This window comes from Notechis scutatus, chromosome 2 (assembly GCF_049901735.1).
Source record: "Notechis scutatus isolate UNSWTSFEM ecotype Mainland chromosome 2, rNotScu1.2, whole genome shotgun sequence".
Lineage (NCBI taxonomy): Eukaryota > Metazoa > Chordata > Lepidosauria > Squamata > Elapidae > Notechis > Notechis scutatus.
Window position 1 is genome coordinate 59,162,615 of NC_142010.1, and position 27,951 is coordinate 59,190,565.

Consider the following 27,951-nt stretch of genomic DNA (forward strand, 5'->3'; position numbering starts at 1 on the left):
GGCAACTGCTGGTACGCCTGAGCTAGGTCCAATTTTGCAAATATTTTTCCACCTCCCAGGGAATGAAGAAGGTGTTGGACCACAGGTACAGGGTAAGCGCTCTGCTGGAGTGCGTGATTGAGGGTGGCCCAGTAATCCCCACAAATTCTCAACGATCTGTCTGGTTTTATGAGGGTCACAATTGGGGTCTCCCATCGAGCGTGGTCAATCGGTTCCAACACGCCTTGGGCTATTAATTTGTCCAATTGTTCATCAATCTTTGGCTTGAGTGCAAAGGGCACTCGACGAGGCTTAAGGCGAATTGGCGCAACTTCGGGCTGAGGTTAAATGATATGGGGGATCCCTTGTACTTGCCTAGCTTCTCGCTGAACACGTCCTGGAATTCCTGGATGAGGGCTGCTTCCCAGTGATTGCTCCCAGTCTGGTTGATGCCAGCTAGCTCAATTCCTAGCAGTGCAAACCACTGCAAACCCAGAAGGCTGGGTCGATCTCGATCGACGATGGTCAGAGGTAGGGTTGCGGTGTGGTCTTTGAATGTTACTCGGACGTCGCTGGATCCGGCAACCGGGATTCGGTTTCCCTGGTAGTCTTTCAATATGATATTTTGAGTGCTGAGGTCCTGGCGGCGGATGTCAGGGATTAGCTGCCTGAAGGTTTTCCAGGAGACCATGGATAGGGATGATCCAGAGTCGACTTCCATAATGCATGGACGATTCTCGATAGTGACCCTCACTCGGATTTTTCTTGCATCAAGGGACGATGCGTGGCCGATGATGATAGTCTGATGCGCCTCTTCACGTCTGGATGAAGTGACAGGTGCTCGGTTTCTGTAGTGTAGGTTCCATTGAGTGCCTTGGCGGTCCCGATTTGCTGGTGGGGTGCCTGCGGTCTGTCGGAAATTGTTTTCTCTCCTGGTTGGGCTGGGTCCTTGCTTGCTTCTGCAGACCTTCGCGATGTGGCCCCTCTTTCCACAGGAACGGCAGAGTGCGTCTAGGAATTTGCAATCAGATCGCGGGTGGCTACCCTTGCACCTGGAGCATCAGTACGGGGATTTCCGATTGCGCTGGTCCCGCTGGTCACGTTCTGACCTGAGTCTGTTGACCTCTTCTTCCTCATTTTCTGATGAGGATTCAAGGTCCTCATGGTGAGTGGTTGTTGCGTGCCTCTCGGAAAACGATGTAGCGTCGCTGGCGAGTTGGCGGTGCGGTGCGTTTGCTCGGCGCATTCGAGCAGCTGACTTCCTGGTTGCTTCTGCTGCAGTAGCGTTGGCGATGACATCTGCGAGGGCGATGTCTCCCTTCGCCATTATCTTGCTCTGGGTTGTGGGGTCTTTGAGACCCAAGGCAATCCGATCTCTCATGGCTTCTTCGAGCTTGGTGAAGCCACAGAGTCCACCTAGGTTCCTAAGGTCGGCGATGAAATCTCCAACACTCTCGCTGTCAGACTGTGCTCCTTCTAATTATTCGCATTTGCTAGAAACCACTCATCTGTTTTCAAAGCCTCCTTAAATCGTTCCATCAAGTCAGTGGACAGATCTCTCTCCTGGTCCCTTTTTTGTGCTCTGGTAACTATGGGAGCAGCCAACTGTGTAGTGGACACAATTGGTCTTACCACTTCTTTTCGGATACTGTTGTATTGAGGCATTCTAGACAAAGCATTCGCCATAAAATTTTTTCCCCCTGGAATATACTTCAACGAGAAATTGAAACGCTTGAAAAACTGAGCCCACCTAACCTGCTTAGGAGATAGCTTTCGAGGAGTCTTTAAAGCTTCCAGATTTTTGTGGTCCGTCCATACTTCAAAGGGATGTTTCGCTCCTTCCAAAAATTGTCTCCAGGCTAATAGAGCCCAACGGACTGCAAACGCTTCCTTCTCCCAGATGGCCCATCTCCTTTCAGTGTCAGTCAATTTACGGGAGGTATAAGCACACGGCTGTAGTGTCCCCTTCTCATTTAATTGAAGTAAGACCGCCCCCACCGCCACATCGCTTGCATCAGCTTGGATCACGAAAGGGGCATCCAAGTCGGGGTGTTTCAATACTGGTTCTGCAGCGAAAAGTCTTTTAAGCTTTTCGAATGCGGCTTGGCATTCCATGGACCAGTTCAACGGTTGGCTGGGTTTTGGTTTCACTTCCCCTTTGTCTTCAGGAGGTTGGTGATGGGCATGGCTATTTTTGCAAAAGACGGGATGAATTGCCGATAGAAGTTGGCAAACCCAAGAAAACTTTGAAGTTGCTTCCGGGTTCTCGGGGGCCCATTCCAATACAGCTCGCACTTTCTCTGGATCCATCTCTATGTCCTCGGGAGAGATGCGATATCCTAAGTAGTCGATTTTTTCTTGATGGAACTCACACTTGGACAGTTTGGCGTACAGTTTGGCTGCCCTCAGCTTGTGCAACACCGAGAGTACCAGTTTCACATGTTCGTCTTTATTCTCCGTGTAGATGAGAATATCATCAAGGTAGACCAGAACCCCCTTGTATAGATGTTCGTGAAGCACTTGATTTATCATCTGCATGAAAACAGCGGGCGCCCCCTGTAGGCCGAAAGGAAGAACGTTGAACTGGAAACAACCCATCGGGCAGTTGAATGCAGTCTTCCACTCGTCGCCTTTCTTAATTCGGATCCTGTAGTATGCCTACCTCAAGTCCAACTTTGTGAAAATCTTCCCCTTCACCAGGTGGGCTAGCATGTCCTTCATCAGGGGAGGGGGTACACGTTCTCCACCAACACAGCGTTTAAATTTCGGTAGTCCATGACCAGACGTTTTGAGCCGTCTTTCTTCTCGCGGAACATTACAGGGGCTGCCACTCGAGGTCTGGCAGGCGTGATGAAACTGCGTTTCAGGTTCTTGTCGATGAACGCTCTCAGTTCTTCCAGATCCCCCGGTGTCATCGGATACAGCTTCGGTTTCGGGAGCGTTACCCCCGGTAGAAATTCAATGCTGCAATCGGTTGAGCGATGGGGAGGGAGCTCGTCAGAGGCCTCTTCTCTAAACACTTCTCTTAAGTCCCAGTACTCCTTCGGGATTTTCTCCTCCCCATCCACTCGTTCGACACCTGCGGAAGCTGCCTCACCCGTAACTTGGGGCTTCGGATGGGACTTCTCCTCCCCCTCCCGAGGGTGGGGCTCCTCCCCTTCCGGTGGCCGATCGGTGCGGATGCGTATCCACCCCTCTCTCCAGTTCACCTGGGGGTTCCACTTCCGAAGCCAGGGTAATCCCAATATTAAAGGCTGTTCCATCCCGGGGCCACGATAAAGCATAAGATCTCGCGGTGAGTTCCCATGGTCATCTCTAAGGGTTCCGTTATAAAGCTCGCTGGGTGACCTCCCACCACAGATCCGTCCAATTGACAGAAAGCTATGGGCGTTCTTAAAGTTCTCAGTCCGATGCCCATATTTTTTACTACTTTCATGTTAATTACACACCTCATGCACCCCGAGTCCAACAAGGCCAACATCTCTCCCTCGGTCCCCGATGTAGGGTCCCTTAACTTTATTGGGATGGTCATGGGCCCCTGGGTAGGACTTACCGAGGCGTCATCCTCCGAATCGGTCTCGTCGAGTAGGGTTGGAGGTCCCAGCTCCTCTCCCGCCGGAAGGGCGACCTCTACAACCTCCCTCGCCTTCAGTCCGGTCTCGCGGGGCTTGGTTGGGGTTTACCGGGCTTCCTCCCTGGACCCTGCGTTCTTTGGTGGGACCAACTTGACTCGACACTCCGCCATCCGGTGGCCCTCCTTCCCGCAACGGAAACAGGCTGTGGTCTTGGCCCTTGCTGCCATCCCTCCTCTTTGGGGAGTGGAGGTCTCTTGGGGATGTGGGGGAGTAGTTTTCTCCAGCCGGGGCCTCCTCTGCGTCTGCTTCGAGCCAGATCAATATCCACCTCTTCCGCCAGCAAGTACCACGACTGCAAATCACGTGGATCCCTCCGAGAGATGCACATGTGGTATACATTTTCATTTAAGCCATCTTTGTAAGTTTCCACCAGGGCCTCTTGGGGCCAGCCTCGGAGACAGGAGACCAACTGCCTGAACTCCTGGGTGTAATCTGCAACCGATCTCCCCCTTGGGTTAAGGTTTTCATTTTGATTCTAGCCCTTCTCTCTGCCAGGGGGTCCTCAAATCTTCTCCTCAATGCAGTCATGAAAACATCGAGGTTTCGCAGTTGGGGGGAGTTATCATTGAACAAAGTCACCACCCAGTCTGCTGCCATCCCTTCCAGGGTCCTGGTGACACATCTCACTTTGGCTGCTTCAGAATTGAACTCCCTTTCAAATTCTGCCATATAGCTTCCCACTTGCACCAGGAAAAACCCAAGTCTCTGGGATTTCCTCCAAATTTCACATCTAAGGGAGGCAGGGGGCATCTTCCAGGAAGCACACCTATTGCTGGGGCTCCCCAGGCGGCCGCGGGTGGCTGCGCCGGCGTAGGCTGGGCTGGGGGGGTTAGCTCAACTTCCCGGGCTGACTTCGCTCCCCCTTCCCCTCATACCTTGGAGCCGTGCCGGGCTTTTCAGAAACATCCATAAGGAACCTGCCGCCTTGATCCAGCCTGCATTCCATCTCCTCCCCTCCTGCCACAGCCGTTCCTTCGCACCCCTTCGTCTTACAGTGATTCTGGGAGGAGGGGGGTCGTCCTGATCTCTCCAACCAACCCCCAACGACCATCTGGGCATCTCAGCAGGGGTTTCTTCCAGAGTCAGGTCGGCCAGTAGGTCAGCAGCCGGCATCTCTGGTAGCAGCATCGGCTGCCCTCCCACAGCTCCCTGGTCCTCTTCATCGCTGGCTGGAGACGACATGAGATGAAACCCCCTCGGAAGAAAAAGTTGCTGTTTTCTCCGGGTGGGTTGATATCGGAGTTTCGGAATAATGTCAGACTGTGCTCCTTCTAAATCCCAAGAAAGAAATACTCAGACTCCATGGTGTAGAGCAGAATTATTCTTTTACTGGAAATTGAATGGTAGCAACAGAATCAATTCCGAAACTGAAATATTGGCGGGTAAAATGCATATACAAAGGGATAGAATTGCTCCCCCCCTCCAGAGATCAAATGATTCTTCCAATTAAAACTTCTGAATAGGATCATGTGGTCATCTCTAGGTGATGATGAGGCTACTGTCAGTGACCTTGACATTTTTTGATAAAAGTCCGCAGTTGCGCAGAAAAAAGGACAGAGGCTAGTGAAGAAATGGAAAGTTAAAACAAAGAATCCCCCCTCCCTTTCTTAACCCAGCAAAGGAATGCAAAACACCTCCTGCCTTCTTCCTCTCCAAGATTCCCCCCTCCCACCGTTTCATGACAGCCGAAAGAGAGATAAAGAGCATAGCAACAAATAAGCAATAATTAGGGGTGAAGATATCTTGATAGTTAGGGATGAATATCTCTTGAGGCTGACACTCGCCTTCCTGTTGGTCCCTCTGGTAAAACTCGTGTCTTCGGATGAGCGTTGGTATCGCTGGGGCATAATGGGCCCGGAGGATTGGGGTGAGGTTGTCCCAGTCCATTGTCTTGACTTCTGCTGGTTTTGCAAGTGCCTTTGCCATTTTGAAAACGGCAGGCCTGCAATGGGTCAGGAATACAGCTCGTTTCTTGCCAGGCGAAGCATCCTTCAGATTGTTGGTTTCCAGGAACATCTGAAACCTGTCCATATACGAGTCCCAGTCTTCGTTTGCCGGGTCAAATGGAGCAGGTGGTATGGCGCTGCTGGTCATTCTGCCGCTTCTTTTGGTGCGCTCTCAGCCACGTGCTCTGTAGGGATCGTTGGGTGTTCAGTCAGCTCTTAATGTCTCCGCATCCCACCTTCGTCGCCAGTGTTATGTCTGGAGCGTGGGCGCAAGGAACGGAGACGAGGCATCGGGTAGTGACTCAACTCTTTATTAGTGACTTCAGAACAGAGCAAAATACTTGGGCAGCAGCAGCCCTTTTATAGGGCTGGCTGCTGTCACAACAGCCAATTCTTTTGAGTTTGCCGCGCTGGGAACGGCCAATCACCAGCGCTCGTTAACAGCCAATCAGATCGGCGAGAATTGACCAATCAGGATCCGCTACTCGCGGGCCAATCAGAAGTGCAGGATTACGAACCTGCCGTAGAAGTAAAACTATTAGGATTTTAAAACAGTGTGTTTGCTTAGTCCGTAACACCATTCACAAATGTTAGTCTGTATAATCAGCATAATGATGTGATGAAAAATATATAGACAGCAAAAGATCATGAACTAGAAGTAAAAATAAGCTTCGTGTTAACGCATTGGGTTTTAACACACTGTTTACTCAGATAATGTATGAAATGGAAAATCTGATTTACAGTATACCACATGCGCACAGTTTTGCTAAATATTCCAGAATTGATTATTATTCTAAAGCAGGGGTGTCAAACTGGATTTCTTCAGGGGCTGGATCAGCATTGTAGTTCTCCACGGGCTGTCAGGAAGGGAGGGGTAGGGAGTGGGGGGAGACGGGATGGATGCTCCCTGCAGCACCCTGCTGGCCAAAACAGGTAGGGAGCGAGACGGGGTGCACACTGCCTCCCTGCGCCTCATTTTTACCTTCCCTGGCCTTCAGCACTCTGCCAGCCAAAAACGGATCATGCAGAGGCCTCCAGAGGCCTCCGTGGAGCCTGTTTTTGCCCAACAGATTGCTGCAGCAGACAGGGGAAGCCAAAAACAGGCTTTGGGGCCCCCACATGTGGCCAGTTTTGACTTGCAGAGACACCACTGGCTGGTCCTTTGATATTTCCAGGTGGATCCCATGGGCCAGATTTAAGCACCCCAAAGGCTGGATCTGGCCCACGGGCTTTGAGTTTGACACCCCTATTCTTTTTTTTTTTTTTAAAAAAACAAGTTTTATTAAAAGTTTCAACAACAAACAAATCATTACATATTAAATCTTTCCCTGTCTTTCTACAATAATTTCCCCAATATTCTCATAAAACACAAACAAACACAAACAAACATAAAAAAATCTTTTAGTAAAGTACCTTGGCCCCAGTTACCTCTCTTTGCATGGGCTAAAATAATAGCGCATATCACTCTTCACAATTCTATCTTATTTAATCCATCTTAATTAAATCATTAAATTTGTATCTTTTGCCCATTCATTATCCCTCTATCTCTTCTTATAATAAAAAGAATTTCTCCTGAAATCACTAATCAGAGTATGATGCCTTTCTATCCTCCCCTAAGTTAGTAAAATTAACATTCAACATAACAAATACCCAATTTGGTTCTGCTTGGTACATTCTATCCACCAAAAATGTTTAAATACATTGTATCCTCCTTTCCTTCGATATTTTATTGCATTTTAAAAATCAATCATTATTAAAAACTTCAACATTTTAATTTCTTATTAAATCTTAAACCATTCTAATTTACTATTTCAAATATAAATGTTACAATACCATCTTCTGTACCTTAGCAGAATCTTTCTTACAGAAATTTATATTTCATCCTTTGTCTCTAAAAAAATCCTCTTCTCCCATCCAATTTTAAAGCTTTGAGGCTTTTCTCCGCCTTTCCCCTTTCTTTCTTCCCCCACCAAATCTTCCTACCCCCTTCTTCTTCTAACCTCAGCCTTGCTGGGATCCCTTCTCTGTTGTGTTCCCTTTTTCTCTTGTTTGTTATCATTATATTTACTTTGCATCATATTTTTCTCTTTCTCAAATGTTTTTTTAGATCTTAAGTCCTTCATTTTCCTTGCTCTCTTCCTTCCTTCTTCCTTAGATAAGTTTTGGGATTCAATGAAGATGGCGTCTTCGCTCTTCCTTGTTGTTCTTCTTCCGTTTCCATCTGTTCCATTGTCTGTTGGTAATTGACCAGCGCCATTTCTAGAAATAGAAAAGCTTTTTCCATGCCATCTTTGCAGGCTGCTTTTGTTTGCTCATATTCATCCCTCAGGTCTTCAAAAAGGAAAGCCATTATAAATAAATCTTTTCTTTTCTTTATTCCTCTTTCTTCTTACACCAACCAAATATTCCGAGAGAAAGGCAAAACAATCCCAAAATCCACAATCCTCAATAAATCCAAGCAAGCCAAAATTCCCCTTCCTCTTCCAGGGTGGTATCAAACAAATAAAAAAAAGAGTCCAAATCTATATTTTAAAGCCTTATTAAGATTATATTTCTGTCCTCAAGTCTTCAAGGCATCTCCTCCAACAAGATCCAAATTTATATATTTTCTTTATCCTCTCCCTTCCGGCTTAATTCCGTCGGGAGGGAGAGTAAACTTTCCTTTCAGCACCTCAAAATAGCCGCTTTTTTTTTTTCTCTTGTGGAAACAATCATCAAAAACCATCTTTTCCAGGAATTAAATTAGATAAATCTCAAAGCCCTGGGTCGACCAAGAAGAACTTTCACTTTCAATAACTTTCTCTTCTTCCTCCTGCGCATACTTGCCCGGCTGTCAACTTCTTTGTGGCGGCCATTGCGGACCGCCGTGCACCGTCCTGGTAAAGGGGGTTCTGCCGGCCAGGGAGGGGTCTGCAACACCCCAAACCCTTCCTCCGGATCCCCTTACCTTCAGCTACCCCTGCAGGGCAGCCTTGCTCCGCACCCGTCCGGGTCGGAGCCCCAAAACGGCTAGCGCGGCAGGATCGCGCAGCCGCAATCCCCTACCGCCGCGCCGACAAACCGGAAACTCGACACCCCTATTCTAAAGTGCTTTCCCAACCATTGCTGACAATGGCTTGTAATTAAAGTAACATTTCTTCTGATATAAGAAATCTCTCATGTTTCACCAATAATGTGCTTTTGGCTTAAAGAAAAGAAAAACAGTTCATATGTCAGGAACCTTAAAAGTTACTTAAGATAAGTATATCTTCAGAATGGGCTGTCAGAGCATTTCTGTGCCCAATAGAAATAGTTTAATCTGCTGAAATTAAATTGCTGCTTGCTCCAAGAGGAAACTTGTCATTAGAACATTTGGGAGGGGCGAATTGAACATAAAAAGAATCTTTTCTTCAAGCTGGCCAGTCATCCAAGTGTGTTTCAAGCAGCATGACTCCTCTACTCAGTACTTCGCTACTTTTACCACTGCTCCTTCTAATCCTCAGTATTCAGGATCCGACTGACGCTTGCAGGTGTGCCTCAGCCAGTCCACAGCAACAACTCTGTAGTTCTGATATTGGTAAGTCATCAATCATCTATGCTTTTTACAGGGCAAACGAGCAGAGCAGTTCAGAGACATGATTAGCTATATGCTCACATTTCTGCAATGCTCTAGGGTTCATATCTCAAATGAAAATCAGCACTGTAAAAGAAAAGAGTTAAACACTACCACATACGATTCCCAGGATAAAATGAATTTCAAAAGCATGTAAAAACTGCTTACTTTGGAATTCTGTGTTTATCATCTTTATATTTAATAATTTATTGGACTTGCTATATTAAATTTATTTTCAGAAATCTGTGGACTAATAGGAACTAGAGCTGTTTCTGAATATTACTAACATTTAATATATAAATAAACATGAATATGGGTCATATAATATGTATGCTGTACAGATTATAATCTGCTTCTTAACTATTTTAAATCAAGGGTTTATCAAGTTCCTTTCAGCTGATTTAAACTTCACAGTTGAATATTTTTGCAACATATGCTAGCCTTTCTATGAGTCTTTTACCCCCTCCCTCTCTCTGTTTAGGTATGGGAGTTGGTTAATTCATGTCGCTAGATACTGCACACCCCCTCTGCATACTATATATAGTATGGGATACACTATACCATTGATGGCCAAACTTTTCGTCATCGCGTGCCCAAAGTGTGTGCGTGCGCACATGTGCCAGCACCCATAATGCAATTCACATGTAACCCCCCCCAGGCCCCTGCATATGCACACACAACCCCCCACATGTGCTCTCGCCCCTGCGCATACGTGCACATACCCAACAATCAGCTGGGTGGCGGGAGGTGCTCACACAATGCACAGTGAAAAAGAGCTCGGGCGATGGCTCGTGTGCCGGCAGAGGTGGCTCTGCGTGCCACTTCTGGCATGCGTGACATAGGTTCGCCATCATGGTATTATACTATTTGCAGACAATCTCTGCCAAGTATATAATCTGTATAAAGTTTACCATTATGAATATATTAAAATTTATAATGTAATAATCCAAAATTGATTGTGATATTTTGTTGTATTAACAGAGGGATACATTCAAGATTAAGGGAAGTACTAATACCACTCTATAAAGCCTTAGTAAGACCACACCTAGAGTACTGCATCCAGTTTTGGTCACCACATTATAAAAAAGATGTTGAGACTCTAGAAAAAGTACAGAGAAGAGCAACCAGGATGATTAGGGGACTGGAGGCTAAAACATACAACGAATGGTTGCAGGAACTGGGTTTGCCTAGTCTAGTAAAGAGAAGGACCAGGGGAGACATGATAACGGTCTTCCAATATTTGAGGGGCTGCCACAGGGAGGAAGAGGTCAAGCTATTTTCTAAAGCGCCTGTAGGCCGGACAAGGAATAATGGATGGAAACTGAACAAGGAGAGATTTAACCTGGAAATAAGGAGAAACTTTCTGACAGTGAGAACAATCAACCAATGGAACAACTTGCCCTTGGAAGTTGTGGGAGCGCCATCAGTTGAGACCTTCAAGAAGACTGCCATTTGTCAGAGATGGTGTAGGGTCTCCCGCTTGGATGAGGGATTAGATTAGATGACCTACAAGGTCTTTTCCAACTCTGATTATCTGTTATCTGTTATTTTGTCATTTTATCAGTTCAAGATATAGCTTCTGTTCAGACTTGAAGAGCAATTGTAAAACATTAATTACTGAAATGTCACAAAACTAGCATTTGTTTGGAAGAGGCAGAATCTTCTGCCTAATGATTTTCTGTGTTGATAAAATCTTTGTAACCATGACAAGCTCTAACGTATCCAAATTCATCAAGAAAATTACCTAGACACGCAGTATAAAATATAAGAGAAAAATAACTTAGTTTAATGATAAAACAATTCACAAAATGCATGTATTGTTTCTATGCATTCTTATATGTATTACTTTTCTGAAATATGGAATATATTGACACAGCATGTAATTGTGATAAGTTGAGATGAAATAATTATAGAAAATTAATTTCTGAATTAAGTTAAATTTATATTTATGATTCTTTATTTTAAAATCCCTAGCTCCATAGTTTTGAGCTTAAAATAAAATGACTAGTTTTTAGGCTGCTTAACTACAAATCACTACATAGTATTTTAGGTGAAAAACTAAAACTAAAATACATTAGTTCAGCTGCAGAATTGTTTATTCAGGGCTCTCGGTAAAGCAAAAGCTTATCAGTATTTGTCTATTCTACATACACAGAAGATCATATTAAACAGTACACGTTTTATATTTGTAATCATACAAAACAAATATATAGCAGGTGCTAATAGAGAAGTCAATGGTTGATGCTAACATGGTTTGTGACATCAAGAATGTAAGGTAAGCAAGGCTACAAAATGAAAAGAATATTTAAGGAAGAAAATTAAAAAGAACAGATCCCTAGTCGAGCATCCTATAGCAATTTTAATGTTATGGTACATGCAAACATATTGATAATAAAATAGACAGGAATAAAATATTCTGGAACAGAACAGGTTGCAGGAAGACTTGAATATTTACAGTCAGGTCAAATGCATTCAAGATAATTTTCATCACTGTTGTGCTCTATTTCTGTAGAGATGTAGTTATTTCTTATATATAGTGCAACTCCACCTCTTCTTTTACTTGGTCTATTTCTTTTAAATAATTTAAATCCCTCCAGCTGTATGTTCCACTTGTGGGTTTCATCCCACCAATTTTCTGTAATGGCAGCAATATCATATCTACCGTCATTTACTTGAATTTCTAATTCAGACTGTTTATTCCTCATACTCTGTGCATTGGTGTATAGACATTTGAGTCCATTTTGTTTGACCCTGTGTTTACTGTCTACATAACCAGTGTTGTGCCTGACTGCCCCTACTATCTTGCCACCTATCTACTGAAGCTATTTACAAATGGATATTCTGTAATTGTCATACAATAAGGTTGTTTTTATGTAGATGTTGGGTGAAGTAAACAAAGAAAAAACCCAGCTGCGCTTCATATCACCGCAAATCAGTGGTCTTCAGAGGATGAAAGAACTGGGAGCCAAGAAAATTTGCCGTGCTTCACCAGCAGCAAATGGAGCATTTCATAGGACGCTAAGTTCACATTTTCCTTGCTCACCACTTTTAGAGAGAATTTAATTGTTGCACAATTCATTAATAATTCCTAATCCATTCATGACCCCTCTTCCTGCATAGTAAAACGGCTGATCTGAGAATAAATACGCTTGATTCTCTAGTTTACAATAAAGCATATCTCTCATGGTTGTACCAAAATCTCAGATTCAAAATATTTCAAAATGGAATATTTCAAACTAAAATTCAAAATGCTCTTTTCAATTGGTTTTTTCAGCAAGTGGAAAGTTCTAAGACTTCAAAACTCTTCCAGCAATAATCAGAAGAGGTTGTTTCATACCTGCAATGCTATTTTAAGTTTGAAAAGTTGAGGACTACCTATATAACTAATATAATTATAACTAGGTAAACAGTATTTTGAAAGAATGCACACTTATGTTTTAAAAGCTGACATACTTAAATAGTTATCTCTTCAGATAATGCTTAAACGTAGCCCTCAATTTACAACCATTTCTTTAGTGAACGTTCAAAGTTACAATGGCACTGAAGAAAGGGACTAATGACCAGTTCTTACACATACTAGCACTACAGCATCCCCATGGTCAAAAGTGATAAAAATTTGGGTGCTTGGCAACTGGCATGTATTGATGATGGTTGCAGCATCCTGGAGTCATGTGATTGCCACTTGTATCTTTCCCAGCTGGTTTCCGACAAGCAAAATCAATGGGAGAAGCTATGGGAGAAGCTGGTTTCCGAAGCTGGTTTCCGACAAGCAAAATCAATGGGAGAACAACTGAGGTGTTAACAAATGCAGCAATTCATTTAACAACCATGTCAGATACGGTTCAGGAAATCAGGCACAACTCATTTAAGAACTGCCTTCCTTAGGAATTCTGGTCACAATTGTGATCGTAAATCAAGGACTCCTTCTACCCACACATTATATCATTTTTTTAAAACTCATCTTTGAGGATAGCTGGTTGAGTGGACTTCAACTTTCAGAAATTTCCAGCCAGGATGCTGGGAATTCTGGGAGTTGAAGTCCATCCATTTTAAAGATGCTAAGATTGAGAAAGCCTAAGATGGGAAGAATCCCGGGCACAGACCATCATGGCATCCGGCTACAGAATTTCTTTCCTTCCCTCTTTCAGAGGGCCAATGCTACCAATTGTCCTGGGACAAGGAAAAAATTTCTTCTTAGTTTTTGAAAACTATTCTTGATTTGTGTCTGTTTATCACCATAGCATGTAAGATAATTTGGTAAGATTTGTATCCTGAAAGACAGGATGTAAATCATTTTAATAAAATAAATAATTGCTTTCACATTACTATGACTTTTGGAGGAAAAAAAACCAGGTATTTTTTCAATCCATTTTTTCAATAATGTTTTATTTTATTTCAGTGATTCGTGCAGAAATATGGTGTAAAGAAGTGATTATAGATTCATTGTCTTCTTTGAAAGTCATCCGGTATGAAATCAAAATCACAAAGGTATCTGAAAGCCTTTCTCTGTTTTGAGGTTTAAATGGCAGGAAAAAGAACATACATTAGGAGAAGCAAGTCTTCCCCTCAGAACTGAAACAAAGCAGGAAGTAAACAAGTAAACATAGTAAAATCACTATTTTACTATGCAATGAAATAGCAGGGGTGGGATTCTACCTGGTCAGACAGGTTCTATAGAACCGGTTGTTACAATTTTGCGCAGTTCGAGAACTGGCAAATTGTGCCACTGTCTGACCCTGCCCCTCCCCACCCTGCCCACTCACTCCTTGCCTGGCATGCGTGCCATCCAACTTGCCTGCAATTGTGCCTTTGCCTAATTTTTGGTAAGTTGCTATTTTTCCTCCCCCCCACCCCACACACTATCAGCTGTTCCAACTATCAGCTGTGCTGGGAGATTTAGATAAGCTAGAAAGCAGGAAATCATTGGATTTCTTGCTTTCTAGCTAATCTAAAAGCAGAGCTGAACCTTTGTTAGGACCGAAGCTTCTATTTTTCAGTGCAGACTCAGGTAGCAGATTGAAGAATGGTAGATCTCTGAGTGAATCTGTGATTCTGGGAGCAATTCAATCTGCCTGCCTGCTTTGCCTGATTTTGGGTAAAAGTTGCTCTTGCTTTTTTTTTATAAAAAAAATCAATATTTACATACATGGTGTGTTGTGAGTTAATTTTGTGAGTTTGCTTGCAAGTAAATTTTATGTGACAGACTCAGGCAGCAGATTGCAGAATGGTAGATCTCTGAGTGAATCTGTGACTCTGGAAGCAACTCAATCTGCCTGCCTGCTTTGCCTCATTTTGGGTAAAAGTTGCTCTTTTTCAATAAAAATAAATCAATATTTACATAAATATTTACAATATTTAAATACAAGCCACGCCCAGCCAGTTACGTGACCACCAAGCCACACCTACAAATTAGGCCACACCCATAGAACCAGTTGTTAAGAAATTTGAATCCCACCTCTGTGAAATAGTATTGATGTTCTTGTAATGCACATTTTCAGCTTTGAATGGCAACCAGTGTCTTTCCTGGTCAGTAATTGTCTCACTTATTATCCAATTATGCCAATAGTGCCTCTCCCCACTGTCTTTAACTTTGCATTAAAAATACATCTCTTTCCAAAACCCAAAACAAACAAACAAATTGAAAGCATCTCATCTGCTCACCATAGTGGCTATCCTCTGACATGATTTATACTTTAGTCCCTTCACCCTGACCTGCAGCTCTGCAGCTATGCTGGCAGATCAAGGATTGGGAATTAGATGCTCCTGTACAGACTGACCTGTAGAAATTAATGGAACAAAATGCTCCTGTGCAGCTGCAAACAAATGTTACCCATCTGCAAAAAAGTTTAACTGTGGCAAAAAGAAAATAAGCCAAGAGAGATCCAGAGAGGCTGTTAATTAATCTGGGGAAAACTGTTTCCTCTTCAACTGGATTGGAACTCATTTCTGAGTCAACACCTTTAGTTACATAAGAACTCAGTAGCTAAGGGAGAAAAATAGCATTTCATTCATAGCCAGGATAAATACTTCAACTCACAGTGGAAGCCAAATGGGCTGCTGAATGCCCAGATACAGGTAGTTACTTAGATGACCCTACACAAAAGGTGCCAGGTTTTGACCTTCCTCGCCGGCTTTGGTCAACTCTGAACAGGATCCGTACCCAACATGGTAGCTGCCAAGACTCCTTGTTTAAGTGGGGTCTTGTCTCTACCCATCAGTGTGACTGTGGTTCTCCTCCACAAAATATCCATCACATTGTGTCCGAAAGTCCATCAAGAGCTTACACTGGCCCAATGTCTTATTTTTCCAACATAAACCACCCTGTCCTTGAATGGCTGGATGGATTGGACATTAACATTTGAACTACTATGTCCATGTATTTGCCATACGCTAAATAATAAATAAATCCAAATAAAATAAATATAATGAAGGTGCATAATGTACTATAGAAAGCAGCAGCTTACCTAAAATAGATTTGAATGTACTAATCTGTTTTGAAATATCTGCCTTATCATTTCATTTCTGATCCCAATTCAAAGTTATGACTTTAATTCTTTTCAGAAAGGATTTTGTTCTTGTGTTTTTAAAAACATTTTTATTTGATGCTTTTCCTTTTTCCATACATTTTGCAAATCATTTTATTTATATATTTATTTATTACATTTGCATACCCGCCCATATTAAAACCAACTCCGGGCAGCTTACAATTAGTGAAACAGTTGTAGAATCATAAATCAACAATGATAATACTAAAAAGCAGGAAGACCTGGAGCCACAATGGTATTGAGGCCAACTCTGATCTCAGCTTCACCTTGCCTTATCTTAGAGCCTGGGGAAGAGCCATGCTTTGAGTGCCCTCTGGAAGTATAAAACAGTTGGGGACCTCTTGGATCTCCAGGGGGAAAGTGTTCCATAGGGCAGGGGACATAATGGAAAAGGTACACTTCCAAGGACCCACAAGGCAGCAGTGTTTAAGGGATCTGGAGCATGCCTACTCTACCCACTTTAGTTTTTCATTTTAGAAATTAATATAGGAGTCATATATTCATATTTTAAAAGAACTAAATAATCCTATCAGCAATATTTTAGTGAGAAAATATTTAGTATTATGATTTACCATGCCTGGTTAGGAATTACTATTTTGAATGATAAAATTCATTTAAATCAAGACATTGACTATTATTTATTTAATCATTTTAAATGTCTATACTGCCCATATTACCTAGAGGTGACAAGTATTCCTTGACTAATTACCACATTTCAGAATGGAAATTCCATTACTAAGAGATGTGGATGCCAAATGAGTCAAGCCCAATTTTATGACCTTTTTGCCAAAGCCGTTAAGTGAATCACAGACATAAAGGAGAGTCTGACTTTGCTTGTCAGAAACTAGTCAGGGGCCCAAAGTTACTTTTTCAAGAGGCAACTGGGCGTCTAGCTAGGGAAGTTGCAAATATGACACTACAACCCTTTCTTTACAATGATTTCCCCCTTTGTAGAGTTTTGTCTCATGGCCAGTTATTGTTTGATTATGTACCACCAAATCATTCTCGACTCTTAGTGACCACTCATATTTTATTTTATTTATTTATTTGATTTGATTTGTCAATTGCTTACAAGATAATAAGTATAAGAATAAATATGAGTATGAATACAGGAACCAGGTATGTATAATGGGGACAATTGGACAGGGATGGTAGGAACATCAATACCCGGGAAGATACTGGAAAAGATAATAAAAAAAACAGATCTGCCAACATCTAGAAACAAGTAAAGTAATAACTAGCAGTCAGCACGGATTTGTTAAAAACAGATCATGCCAAACCAATCTTATTTCATTCTTCAACAAAGTGACTAAATTACAAGACCAGCAAAATACTGTGGACATAATATATTTAGATTTCAGCAAGGCATTCAACAAAGTAGACCACAACCAACTTCTTAGTAAGCTGGAAAAAAGTGGAAAAGATAGCACCACCACCAGATGGACTCGCAACTGGATGACAAACCGTACTCAGCAAGTAGTCCTTAATGGGTCTAAGTCTACATGGAGGGAAGTAAGCAGTGGGGTGCCACAAGGTTCCGTCTTAGGCCCAGTACTCTTCAATATCTTTGTTAATGACTTAGATGAGGGAAGAGAAGGGGAACTTACCAAATTTGCAGATGATACTAAGCTGGCAGGAATAGCTAACACCCAAGAAGACAGGGTCAAGATCCAGATGGCTCTTGACAGACTAGAACACTGGGCCATATCTAACAAAATGAAATTCAATGTAGACAAAAGTAAAGTCCTACACTTAGGCAAGAAAAACCAAAAGTACACATATAGACTGGGTGAAACCAGGCTCAATAGCAGTAACTGTGAGAGGGATCTTGGAGTCTTAGTGGACCACCAGCTAAATATGAGCCAGCAGTGTGCAGCAGCAGCCAAAAAAACTAATGCAATCCTAAATTGTATTAACAGAGGGATACAATCAAGATCAAGGGAAGTACTAATACCACTCTATAAAGCCTTAGTAAGACCACACCTAGAGTACTGCATCCAGTTTTGGTCACCACATTATAAAAAAGATGTTGAGACTCTAGAAATAGTACAGAGAAGAGCAACCAGGATGATTAGGGGACTGGAGGCTAAAACATACAACAAATGGTTGCAGGAACTTGGCTTGGCTAGTCTAGTAAAGAGAAGGACCAGGGGAGACATGATAGCGGTCTTCCAATATTTGAGGGGCTGCCACAGAGAGGAATGAGTCAATCTAAAGCACCCAAAGGGCAGACAAGGAATAATGGATAGAAACTGAAGAAGGAGAGATTTAACCTGGAAATAAGGAGAAACTTTCTGACAGTGAGAACAATCAATCAATGGAACAGCTTGCCCTTGGAAGTTGTGGGAGCACCATCACTTGAGACTTTCAAGAAGAGATTGGACTGTCATCTGTTAGAAATGGTGTAGGGTCTCCCACTTGAGTTGGACTAGATGACCTACAAAGTCCCTTCAAACTCTGATTATCTGTTAAATCTGTTAACGATTGTTTTCTCTAATGCACAATCTCCATGAAGATCTGTCCCTATCCTGACCATTAGCTCTTCCTACTCTGCAAAGGGGAAATCATTGTAATGGAAGCATTGTATAGTAGTCCTTGACTTATGACCATTAATTTAGTGACCTTTTGAATATACAACGGCATTGAAAAGAAAGTGACTTATGATTAATCCTTGCATTTATGATCTTTGCAGCATCCCCATTGTCATGTGTCTTTATTTGTGCTTTGAGTGAGAACTTGCAGAGGCTTCTCCAATTATCCATTTTCAGTTTTTTTGGTTGTCTGTGGTATTATAATTAATGTGATAATCTAGTTCATTCATGGGTGTTCACACTATTTGTTGCTTACAAAAACTTAAAAACTCAATATAGAAACCATAAAAACAACAACCCCCATCCCTCTGGCAACAACAGGCAATCAAACCAGCCACTTTTCCTATGCTCTCTTGTACAGAGATTTAGAAAGCACAATAGAAAAAGTGGGAAGCTAAGTAGTGCAAATATCAATATTACACAGTAAAATGTTAAAGTGTTTTATACAGCTTATATAGAATTTTATTTTTCCTAATAGGTGTTTAAAGGTTTTGAAAAAGCAAAAGATGTTCAGTATGTTTTTACACCTTTGACATCAAGATACTGTGGGGTAGAATTACAAGTCCTCAAGAGAAAAAAGAAACAGTATCTCCTTTCAGGTATAGTATAGTTTGTTTGTAATTAGTTGACCAGAGGAATGCTGCCGATATAATTTACTTGAACTTCAGTAAGGCATTTGATAAAGTAGACCATAACCTACTATTAGATAAAGTAGAAAAATGTGGGTTAGACAACACCACCACTAAATGGATTCTTAACTGGCTGTCCAACCGCACTCAACTTGTAGTCCTCAATGGAACTGCATCTAAATGGAGGGATGTATGCAGTGGAGTAACCCAAGGCCCAGTACTCTTCAACATCTTCATAAGTGACTTGGACAAGGGGATAGATGGGGACCTCATCAAATTTGTAGGTAGGTAGGAATAGTCAAAGCTGCAGAAGATAGGCTTAAGATACAGAAGGATCTTGACAGACTTGAACATTGGGTGCTATCTAACAAAATGAAATTCAATGGTGAAAATAGTAAGGTTCTACATTTAGACAAGAAAAATCAAATGCACAGGTACAGTATATGTGGCACCTTGTTCAATAGTAGTAACTGTAAGAGGGATCTCAGAGTCCTAGTGGACAACCATTTAAATATGAGCCAGCAGTGTGCAGCAGCTGCCAAAAAAGCCAACATAGTTCTCGGGTGCATAAACAGAGGGATAGAATCAAGATGATGTGAAGTGTTAATAACACTTTATAATGTCTTGGTAAGGCCACACTTGGAATACTGCATTCAGTTTTGGTCGCCACGATGTAAAAAAGATGTTGAGACTCTAGAAAGAGTGCAGAGAAGAGCAACAAAGATGATTAGGGGACTGGAGGCTAAAACATATGAAGAATGTTTGCAGGAACTGGGTATGTCTAGTCTAAAAGAAAGACTAGGGGAGACATGATAGCAGTGTTCCAATATCTCAGGGGCTGCCACAAAGAAGAGGGAGTCAAGCTATTCTCCAAAGCACCTGAAGGCAGGACAAGAAGCAATGGGTGGAAAATAATCAAGGAGAGAAGCAACTTATAACTAAGGAGAAATTTCCTGACAGTTAGAACAATTAATCAGTGGAACAACTTGCCTCCAAAAGTTGTGAATGCTCCAACACTGGACATTTTTAAAAAGAAGTTGGATAACCATTTGTCTTCAGTGGTGTAGGGTTTCTTGCCTAGGCAGGGGGTTGGACTAGAAGACCTCCAAGGTCCCTTCTAACTCTCTCATTCTGTTTTATTCTATTCTATTCTATTTTAAAATCAATTGTTAAAGTCAACATACAAAATCAACATTTGGGCCTTATAACCATCAGTGACATTTATGGTAAAAATGTACACATTTCTAGAAAATTATTACTCTCTCTCTCACCCCCCTCTCTCCCTCACACCCTCCCTCTCTCTTTCTATATGTATGTAGCATAAGAAGTAAACTGTAAGATCAAATGAGCATCACTCCTGCCATTACAAGATATATGGATCTACCTCCTTGAATAAATTAAAACAAAGCAATACTTTTTATTTCCTCTTTCCCCCAATAATTTAAAAATAAAGGAGGGGGAGAAAAAAACTGGACAAGGTTTGTAGGTGTTGGTGACATAAATTTAAATCATCATAATCTTTCCTGGACCTATAACAGGTTATATATTCTACTAGACAATTTGATTGATTTAGTGCCTGTGGAATAGGTCTTTGGCAATGAGAATGTCTGAGTCCCTCATTTCAGCATTTTCTTTACTTCAGGTAAAATTATACCGGATGGAAGAGTTGCTATTTATTTATGCAATTTTATTAAACCATGGAATGACCTTACCCAGTCTCAAAAGAAAAATCTAAATAAAAAGAATATGGGCTGTGACTACAGTAAGTATAACAATTAGATCGGAATATAGTCTACTATTACTATATCAGTTGTGCAGCAACACATATATAAGTAATAATATAATAATATACCTATAATGTTTTGTGTGTGTGTGTGTTTGTGTGTGTGTGTGTGTGTAAGGTAGGTAGGTAGAATAAAGCAGATTTGTTAGAATGTATAAGCTTTAACCTACCTTGTCTAAATGGTACATCCAAATACTACAGCAATCTGTCTTGGGATGGTAGTCCTTCTAGCCATGTCATAATACCTAAAATTGTTTTCTATACCTATCTCACTGAGCTTTGGAACAATTTTCTCAACTATGCCGTATGTCCCTTTAGTAGTTATTTACTATTAGAAAATCAACGTAAGATGTTCCTGCAAACTTCACAAACAGCAGGGGTCTAGCAAAAGTGATTCAAAATGTTACTTTTCCTAAAAATTAAGGTTGGAAGACCATATTTTTTGAAGGTACCACTTACAAAACTACCAGGAAAAGAAGTTCTAATGATAGAATAGGATAGTCTGAAATTGGAAGTCAGAACTTTTCAACTTTTATACATTTGGCATACCACTAGTTATAAGTGTATGGTGCTTGGTGCTCTCTGAGTTTGGTTGTTTTCTTGCAGATGTTTCGTTACCCTAACTAGGTAACAGCATCAGTGCTAGTAGGGAGTGCTGTTTGCTGTCAGTTAATATTCTGGTGTCTTGCTTGTCCGGGTGGGTGGAGGCAATCTTAGGGATTCTTTTGTTGGGCTGTTTTCTGATGGATCTTTGACAGTTAGTATGATGGCATATACCAGTTATGTTATCACTTACCTTTTCTAATGGATGTATTGGATCATGTGGTCATTAATATATATAGTAAGATCCTGCTCATAATGTCTTCCATGACCACCAACCTAATTTTATGATCTAGATATATCTGCACTGAGATTTAATGAAGAATGCCCCAATTGAGTATGCTTGAATTCATCTCTCTTGAAACTTCCGTAATCAATGCAGAATGGATAAATAAACCTTTAACCTGTAACACTGGATATATTTAGATGATTACAGAAAGTGTAATTCAAATCAAATGATATCTAAAGTGTACTTCAATTCAAATGATATCTATTAAGATGGAGAGCACATATTTTTTATGCTTGTCATACAAGAATTAATCTTACCCTTTTTTTACTTAGCCCTTTTGCTACCAAATTATTTCTTTTTTTTTTTTTAAACAGACTTTATTCAGTTTTCACATTAAAAACAAAAATCTCTTTTTAGTGGACAACATATTTCCGGGTCATCATCTTTACATACAAATATGACAGAAATTATACATTGATATATGCATACTTAATTCTATTATTACCTTTTCCATTCCAAATTTTCAGTAAGGAGAGAAACAAACACATTAATTCTAGCCTCTTTCATTAATTTCAATCAATTTTGTTTCATTTCAATTATTTCAAATATAATCCTTTAGTATTTGTTTTTAAACATAAAGATAAACAATATATATTTGCCTAATAAATAATAATAAGGTTTAATTCTAATTTTTTTCATTAATCCCAATCTAAACATTTTTAAATTTCATTTCAATTATTTCAAGTATAATCCTTAATATTTATTTTAAAAATAAAAATAAACAATATATATTTGCCTAATAGTGGTAATAATGAAGTTACCAATGTCTCCTTGCTTTTAATAATCTATATTAAACTTATTAAGCTTATTAATTTAGCTGGTTCTTTAGTCTGTCACATTCCCTTTCCATTACACTTTTTTTTATATAAATTCTAAATTAATACAGATCTTAACACACCCACACAAAAAGAAAAAAGAACAAGTATAAGTTTCCCCTCTTTTACTATTTTGAGTGTGACACCTTAATGATTAGAATATACCTTTATTCCCTCATCTTAATTCCCAATAAACCATTAGTCATTACATCTTCTCAATTGGATTCCACAGCATATTTCCCCCCCTTTAATAAGAGTTATCAGTATCTATATTACCCTATTTTCTAAATATTTTTAATTGCAGAAATATTCTTATTACCCCTTGTCACCCTGCAGAATCCCCCTTTTAAATCATCAACCATTATCTCTGAAAAGGCCATTTCTTTTCAACATTTTACTAGTTCTGTGTTTCTCTCTTTCACATGCCTGTTTCTTACTGCTTCTCCTCCCCCTCTCTTGCCCATGTCTTTTCTCATTCTTTCTGCATTTCCTGACTTCACAAGTATTCCTTCTTTTAATTGTAAAGAAACAATTTCCTTTCAACATTTTACTAGTTCTGTGTTTCTCTCTTTCACATGCGTGTTTCTTACTGCTTCTCCTCCCTCTCTTTTCCCCATAACTTTTCTCATTCCAATTTATCTCCTTAATATCTTCCCTTCCCCTTTTCTGCTGAATCTTCCTGCCTTTTCTAACTTCACAATTATTCCCTCTTTTAATTGCTTTCTTGAAATTCAACTTTTTAACCTTCCTTCTTTCCCCACTTCTTTGTAACGTTCTTTGTGTTAATTGTCCATTCAAAATGTCTTCTCCTTGAGTCAATTCCTGCTCCTCTGAGAATCTTTCTTCTTGTTCTTCAATCGCCATTTCCATTTTTTCTAGCACAGAGCAAAGTGATTCGCCTCTTTCCTGTAGTAATTCTCTCATATTTTTAAGTTCCATTTTTAAATCCCAGAGAGATATCATCATTCTTATATTTTATGATCCTTAAAGTCCACAAAAAGAAACCACTTTTACTTTCCTTCTTTCTTCTTTCAATTTTTTAAAGTTCTCAGCTATTCCAGTCCAGGGTTTATACCAAAAACATCAATCAGTCCCACAAACAATCTTTCCTTCCTTGCTTTTTCCTTTATTCTGGTTCTACTTTCATTTTCTAAAATTCTTACTTTGTTTCAATATTTCTGTAATGTTATATCCATATCAGTTCATTCAAAAAACAAAATGTTTTCCTTTTTATTTGAACTAAATTTTTATCAAAAGGTGACACTCTCCATTATACGAAGTCTTCACTCCCCCCTGTATTTTTATTTAAGGTTTTTCGAACCTCAATATTCCAACACAATCCAGTCTCCAATTTGTAAACTTTATTATTATTATTCTTTGACAATCTTAAGTCCAGCTTTAATTTTATACTTGATTATTCCCAAATTATTTTAGTCCAATTTCATAAAATCTTTAATTCCAGCTTCTTCCTTTCCCGGTTCGAAGCCCCATTTAGCTGTCAAAAATATTTTCCTTTTTTTCTCTGTCTCTTTGTAATTTCGCCGCTCACTTTTCTTTTCTTAAAAGTTCTATGTTACCTTAATCCCGGGGTACTTTTATTTGGTTATGTTGCCCAGTTGTCCCGGTTCAGATGTTATCCACCTCTTTCTTCCCTCCTGCACAAATCTTAGTCAAGCTGAGTCATCCTCTTCGGGATGTCCATTTTAGACCATCGCTGCAGTCGTCTTCGGGAGGAAAAAAAAGCCCAGGGGGAGATGCGGCTCCCCACAAACAGGCTTGTTGCTTCCTCTTACTCCGCTGCCCCTCCAAGGCAGTTTCAGCCCCTAATCAGGATGATTGGGGCTCTCCGACGAAAGAGCACGAACGATAGCTGCAGAGAGTTGCGATCTACCGCCCGTCGGCGAGGAGGCTCCGCCTTCTTCCCACTACCAAATTATTTCTGAACACTAGACAACCGTACTTGTGGAGTTCATGGTGCTCTCTGAGTTTGGTTGTTTTTTTGCAGATGTTTCATTATCCAACTAGGAAACCTCTTCAGTGTGCCCTCTGCTCTCTATTTAAATACAATGACTTGCTCTATCTGTGTTGGTGAGAGTGTTTTTTTCTTGATAGTTCCTTGATCCGGCTGTTGTTCACTGTCTGATCAACATCATCCCTTCTCTTAATATTAAAAGAAGGAGGACAGCAAAATATCCATGCTGCATAATTCCAAGGTGCTTTTCTGCACTTAATGTGCACATTGTAGATATCAAGGTGATACATAACAGCTTTTTACATGCACAAATGTCACTTTGGTACAAAATTATAGTTTGAATGTTCAACTAATTCAGAAAAAATATCTTGAAACTAATATAGATTTCTATGTTGAAATAATTCATTATGCACTGATGTCGGAATATGTGTATTTATAATGCCTGAAAGTTCTATCCTCGTCTCATTTCAAGGCACATGTGGATTTTAGAAACTATTTAAAAATTGTTAGAATCTTTACACTGATAAATGATAAATAAGTTTTTATACATTATAAAATATGATTTCAGAATAGAAGAATGGGGAACTGATATGATTTTTTGCACTTAGATTCTGACTGACCTACAGAACCTTCTTCCATCACAACACCCAACGAATGCCTATGGACGGACTGGCTGAAGGAACAGTCTATGGACATCAAGCAAATAATTGTGTCTGTTTCAAGGGCAGTGATGGAACTTGCTTGCAGTTGGCATTAGGATCTTCCATAGTGAAAGAGTTAGCTGATGCCAGTGAACCATAAATTATATAAATTTTGGGGGAAACATGAGAGGTTACATTTATCCCATGTTGCCTGCTTAATGATCCTTTGAACTTCCAATAATTGTGCCTTGCTTAGAATCAAAATTGTGCAGTGTAATTAATCTTGAAAGCAGAATTATTATCAATTAAACCTTTAATTCATAAGCATCAGAGAAGAGCTGCAGCAATAAGTTGAATTTCTTTCCTTATTTCTTTTGTTAATTTTCAAAGCTTTGATGAATAAGTTGATTTCTTACAGTGAAGAGGGATGTTTCAAAACTACCATGTAAAGTGGGAAATAAAGGGGATATCTTTATTTAAAATATTTTATAAGAATCAACTCCAGCATATCTGGATCATGTCACAATCATATTGACTGTATCAAAAACAGTGGGAGAACATTTGTCCATTTGGAAGAAATGTTCCAAATGAACAAATGGATAAGATTTTTAAATAGTATTAATAGTCTAATAATTCTGTAAACATGATTAAAGTTGAAGCTCCACTAGAACCTAAGACAATGTTTCAAAAAGACAATGTATTGTGAAATCAATCTTAAAATAAATTTGGAACTTTTAAAACTTTCTTTGTTCTGACTTTTTGTTTCTTTTATAGTATTAAGAACAAAGTCTGCATTACTGTATGCAATTATTATAGCAAAATAATACAATAAAACAACCTAAATAAACAGGGGAAGACACCAAGAACCACCTTTCTAACAGCACTATTATATTAAAGTTGAGGGGTCAATCCTGAACTACAAGTATTTCCTTTATCAGTGCTAAAGTTTGAATTAAAAGGTTGTTGTTTAATGCAATCAGACACCAATTTCTTATGAACATCAGAACAAGATAATATATGCTGCTTCCAGACATTTCATATACCAGCTCATTTTCAAACTATTATATATTTTAAAGTACATTGAAGAAATGGCATGGTCTGAATCTTATTTCACGTGCTATTAATTATGGTTTCTAGCCAAAACTTTGTGTCCTAATTGTTAATGTTGAAAATGTACTCATAAAAGAAGGTTAATCTTATGATATAATTTGTTTTTGATATAATCTTTTCCATTGTAATCTTTAATTCACGCTCCACTGCAAGTAGAAATCACTGCTGAATGGCCAGGATTTAAGCCTGAATATTAAGTCTCTTTGTCATGGATATAGAAGTTGGTAACTTCTAATTTGAACAGTGAAATGTTAAAACATGAATTAATTCCCCCTTAGTGCAATGTATGGACCACTCAATTTTTTCAGCAATTACCATACAGTATAATTGCTAATTTATTTTCACCTATCCATCAGAAAAGAATGGATAGATGAGGCTGTGTATGTGATTTTTTTTAGGACATAGGCTATTTTGCTATTGACTAGAAATGACTAGCAATAGCCTCATTTGCTTGTGTGACTATGAGATATATCTTAAAAATTAACCAGTAATTAGTCTTCATTCCAACACAACTTAAATTAAAGCTGCTTTAACATTCAAAATCAATATTTAAATTTTTATTTAGTAAACATCAGAACAACAATAACAACAGCAATAATAATAATGATGATGATGTGATGATGATAATAATAATAATAATCGATCACCATCGATCATATACTGATCTGTTGTAAGACAATCGCTCAGACTGACTACAACGTTACAACACAGTTGCTCAGATGGTCCAGTGGAATTTGTGTCACAACTACCATCTGCCTGTAGCAAAGAACTGGTGGGATCATAAGCCTGAATAAGTGGCGAAAATGAGCATGCAAAACTAATGTGGAATACAGACTGACAAAGTTTTGGAAGACAATACCCCGGATATCACAATTGTGGAGAAGAAAAAGTGTGGATCGTCAACATTGCCATACCTGGTGACAGCAGAATCGACGAGAAACAACTTGAAAAAATCACCAGATATTAGGACTTGAGAATCGAACTGCAGAGACTCTGACATAAACCAGTGCAGGTGGTTCCAGTGGTACTTGGCACACTGGCTGCTGTGCCTAAAGACCTAGGCAAGCACTTGAAAACAATTGGCATTGACAGAATCACCATTGGTCAGTTGCAGAAGGCCACCTTACTGGGATCTGCTCACATACTCCGCTGATACATCACGCAGTCCTAAACGGTTGGGAAGTGTTCGACTAGTGATTTGTGATGTGAAACCCAGCATAGTTATCTCATTTGCTGTATACATTGTTGTTTTTTGTGTATAATAATAATAATAATTTTATATACCAAAGAGCCATGGTGACACAGTTGTTAGAATGCATTTATGTAGGCTGACTCTGCTTACTGCCAGCAGTTTGATCCTGACCTTCTCAAGGCTGACACAGCCTTCCATCCTTCCGAGGTCAGTAAAATGACAACCCAGATTATTGGGGACAATATGCTGACTCTGTAAACTGCTTAGAGAAGGCTGTAAAGCACTGTGAAGCGGTTTATAAGTCTAAGTGCTATTGCTATTGAAAGCCCTGCCCTTTTTATGTGCAAGACTGGGATTTCACATTGAATATCTGAACATTCATCTTTTCCCATAGCCATATTCTATGTCATCAGTCATCTACTGCAATCAGAAATGGCCTCCATTTCTCTTCTGTCATGTCCCCTGATTCTTCTCCCAGCTCATCCTCTACAAACTTTAAATTCCTACTCTCATAATCCTTCAGAAGAGATTGATAAGTTGTAGGGGAAGGAAGAATCCATTCTGGTATAGATATAACTATGGATTTTCAGACAAATGATTCTCCTATGTTACTCTAAAAATGCAGTCATGAA

General features: G+C 40.1%; 2 protein-coding genes across 3 annotated transcripts in view; one reads left to right on the forward strand and one right to left on the reverse strand.

Annotated features, from left to right (window-relative positions):
- Nucleotides 1-27,951, reverse strand: part of SYN2 (synapsin II) — a 134,386-nt gene that overhangs the window by 38,880 nt on the left and 67,555 nt on the right. The window lies entirely within an intron of this gene.
- TIMP4 (TIMP metallopeptidase inhibitor 4) lies at nucleotides 8,987-25,177 on the forward strand. The gene is given in 6 exon segments (XM_026691348.2): nucleotides 8,987-9,116; nucleotides 13,552-13,640; nucleotides 18,767-18,887; nucleotides 20,560-20,679; nucleotides 25,003-25,056; nucleotides 25,059-25,177. Coding segments are annotated over 6 exon segments (633 nt in total).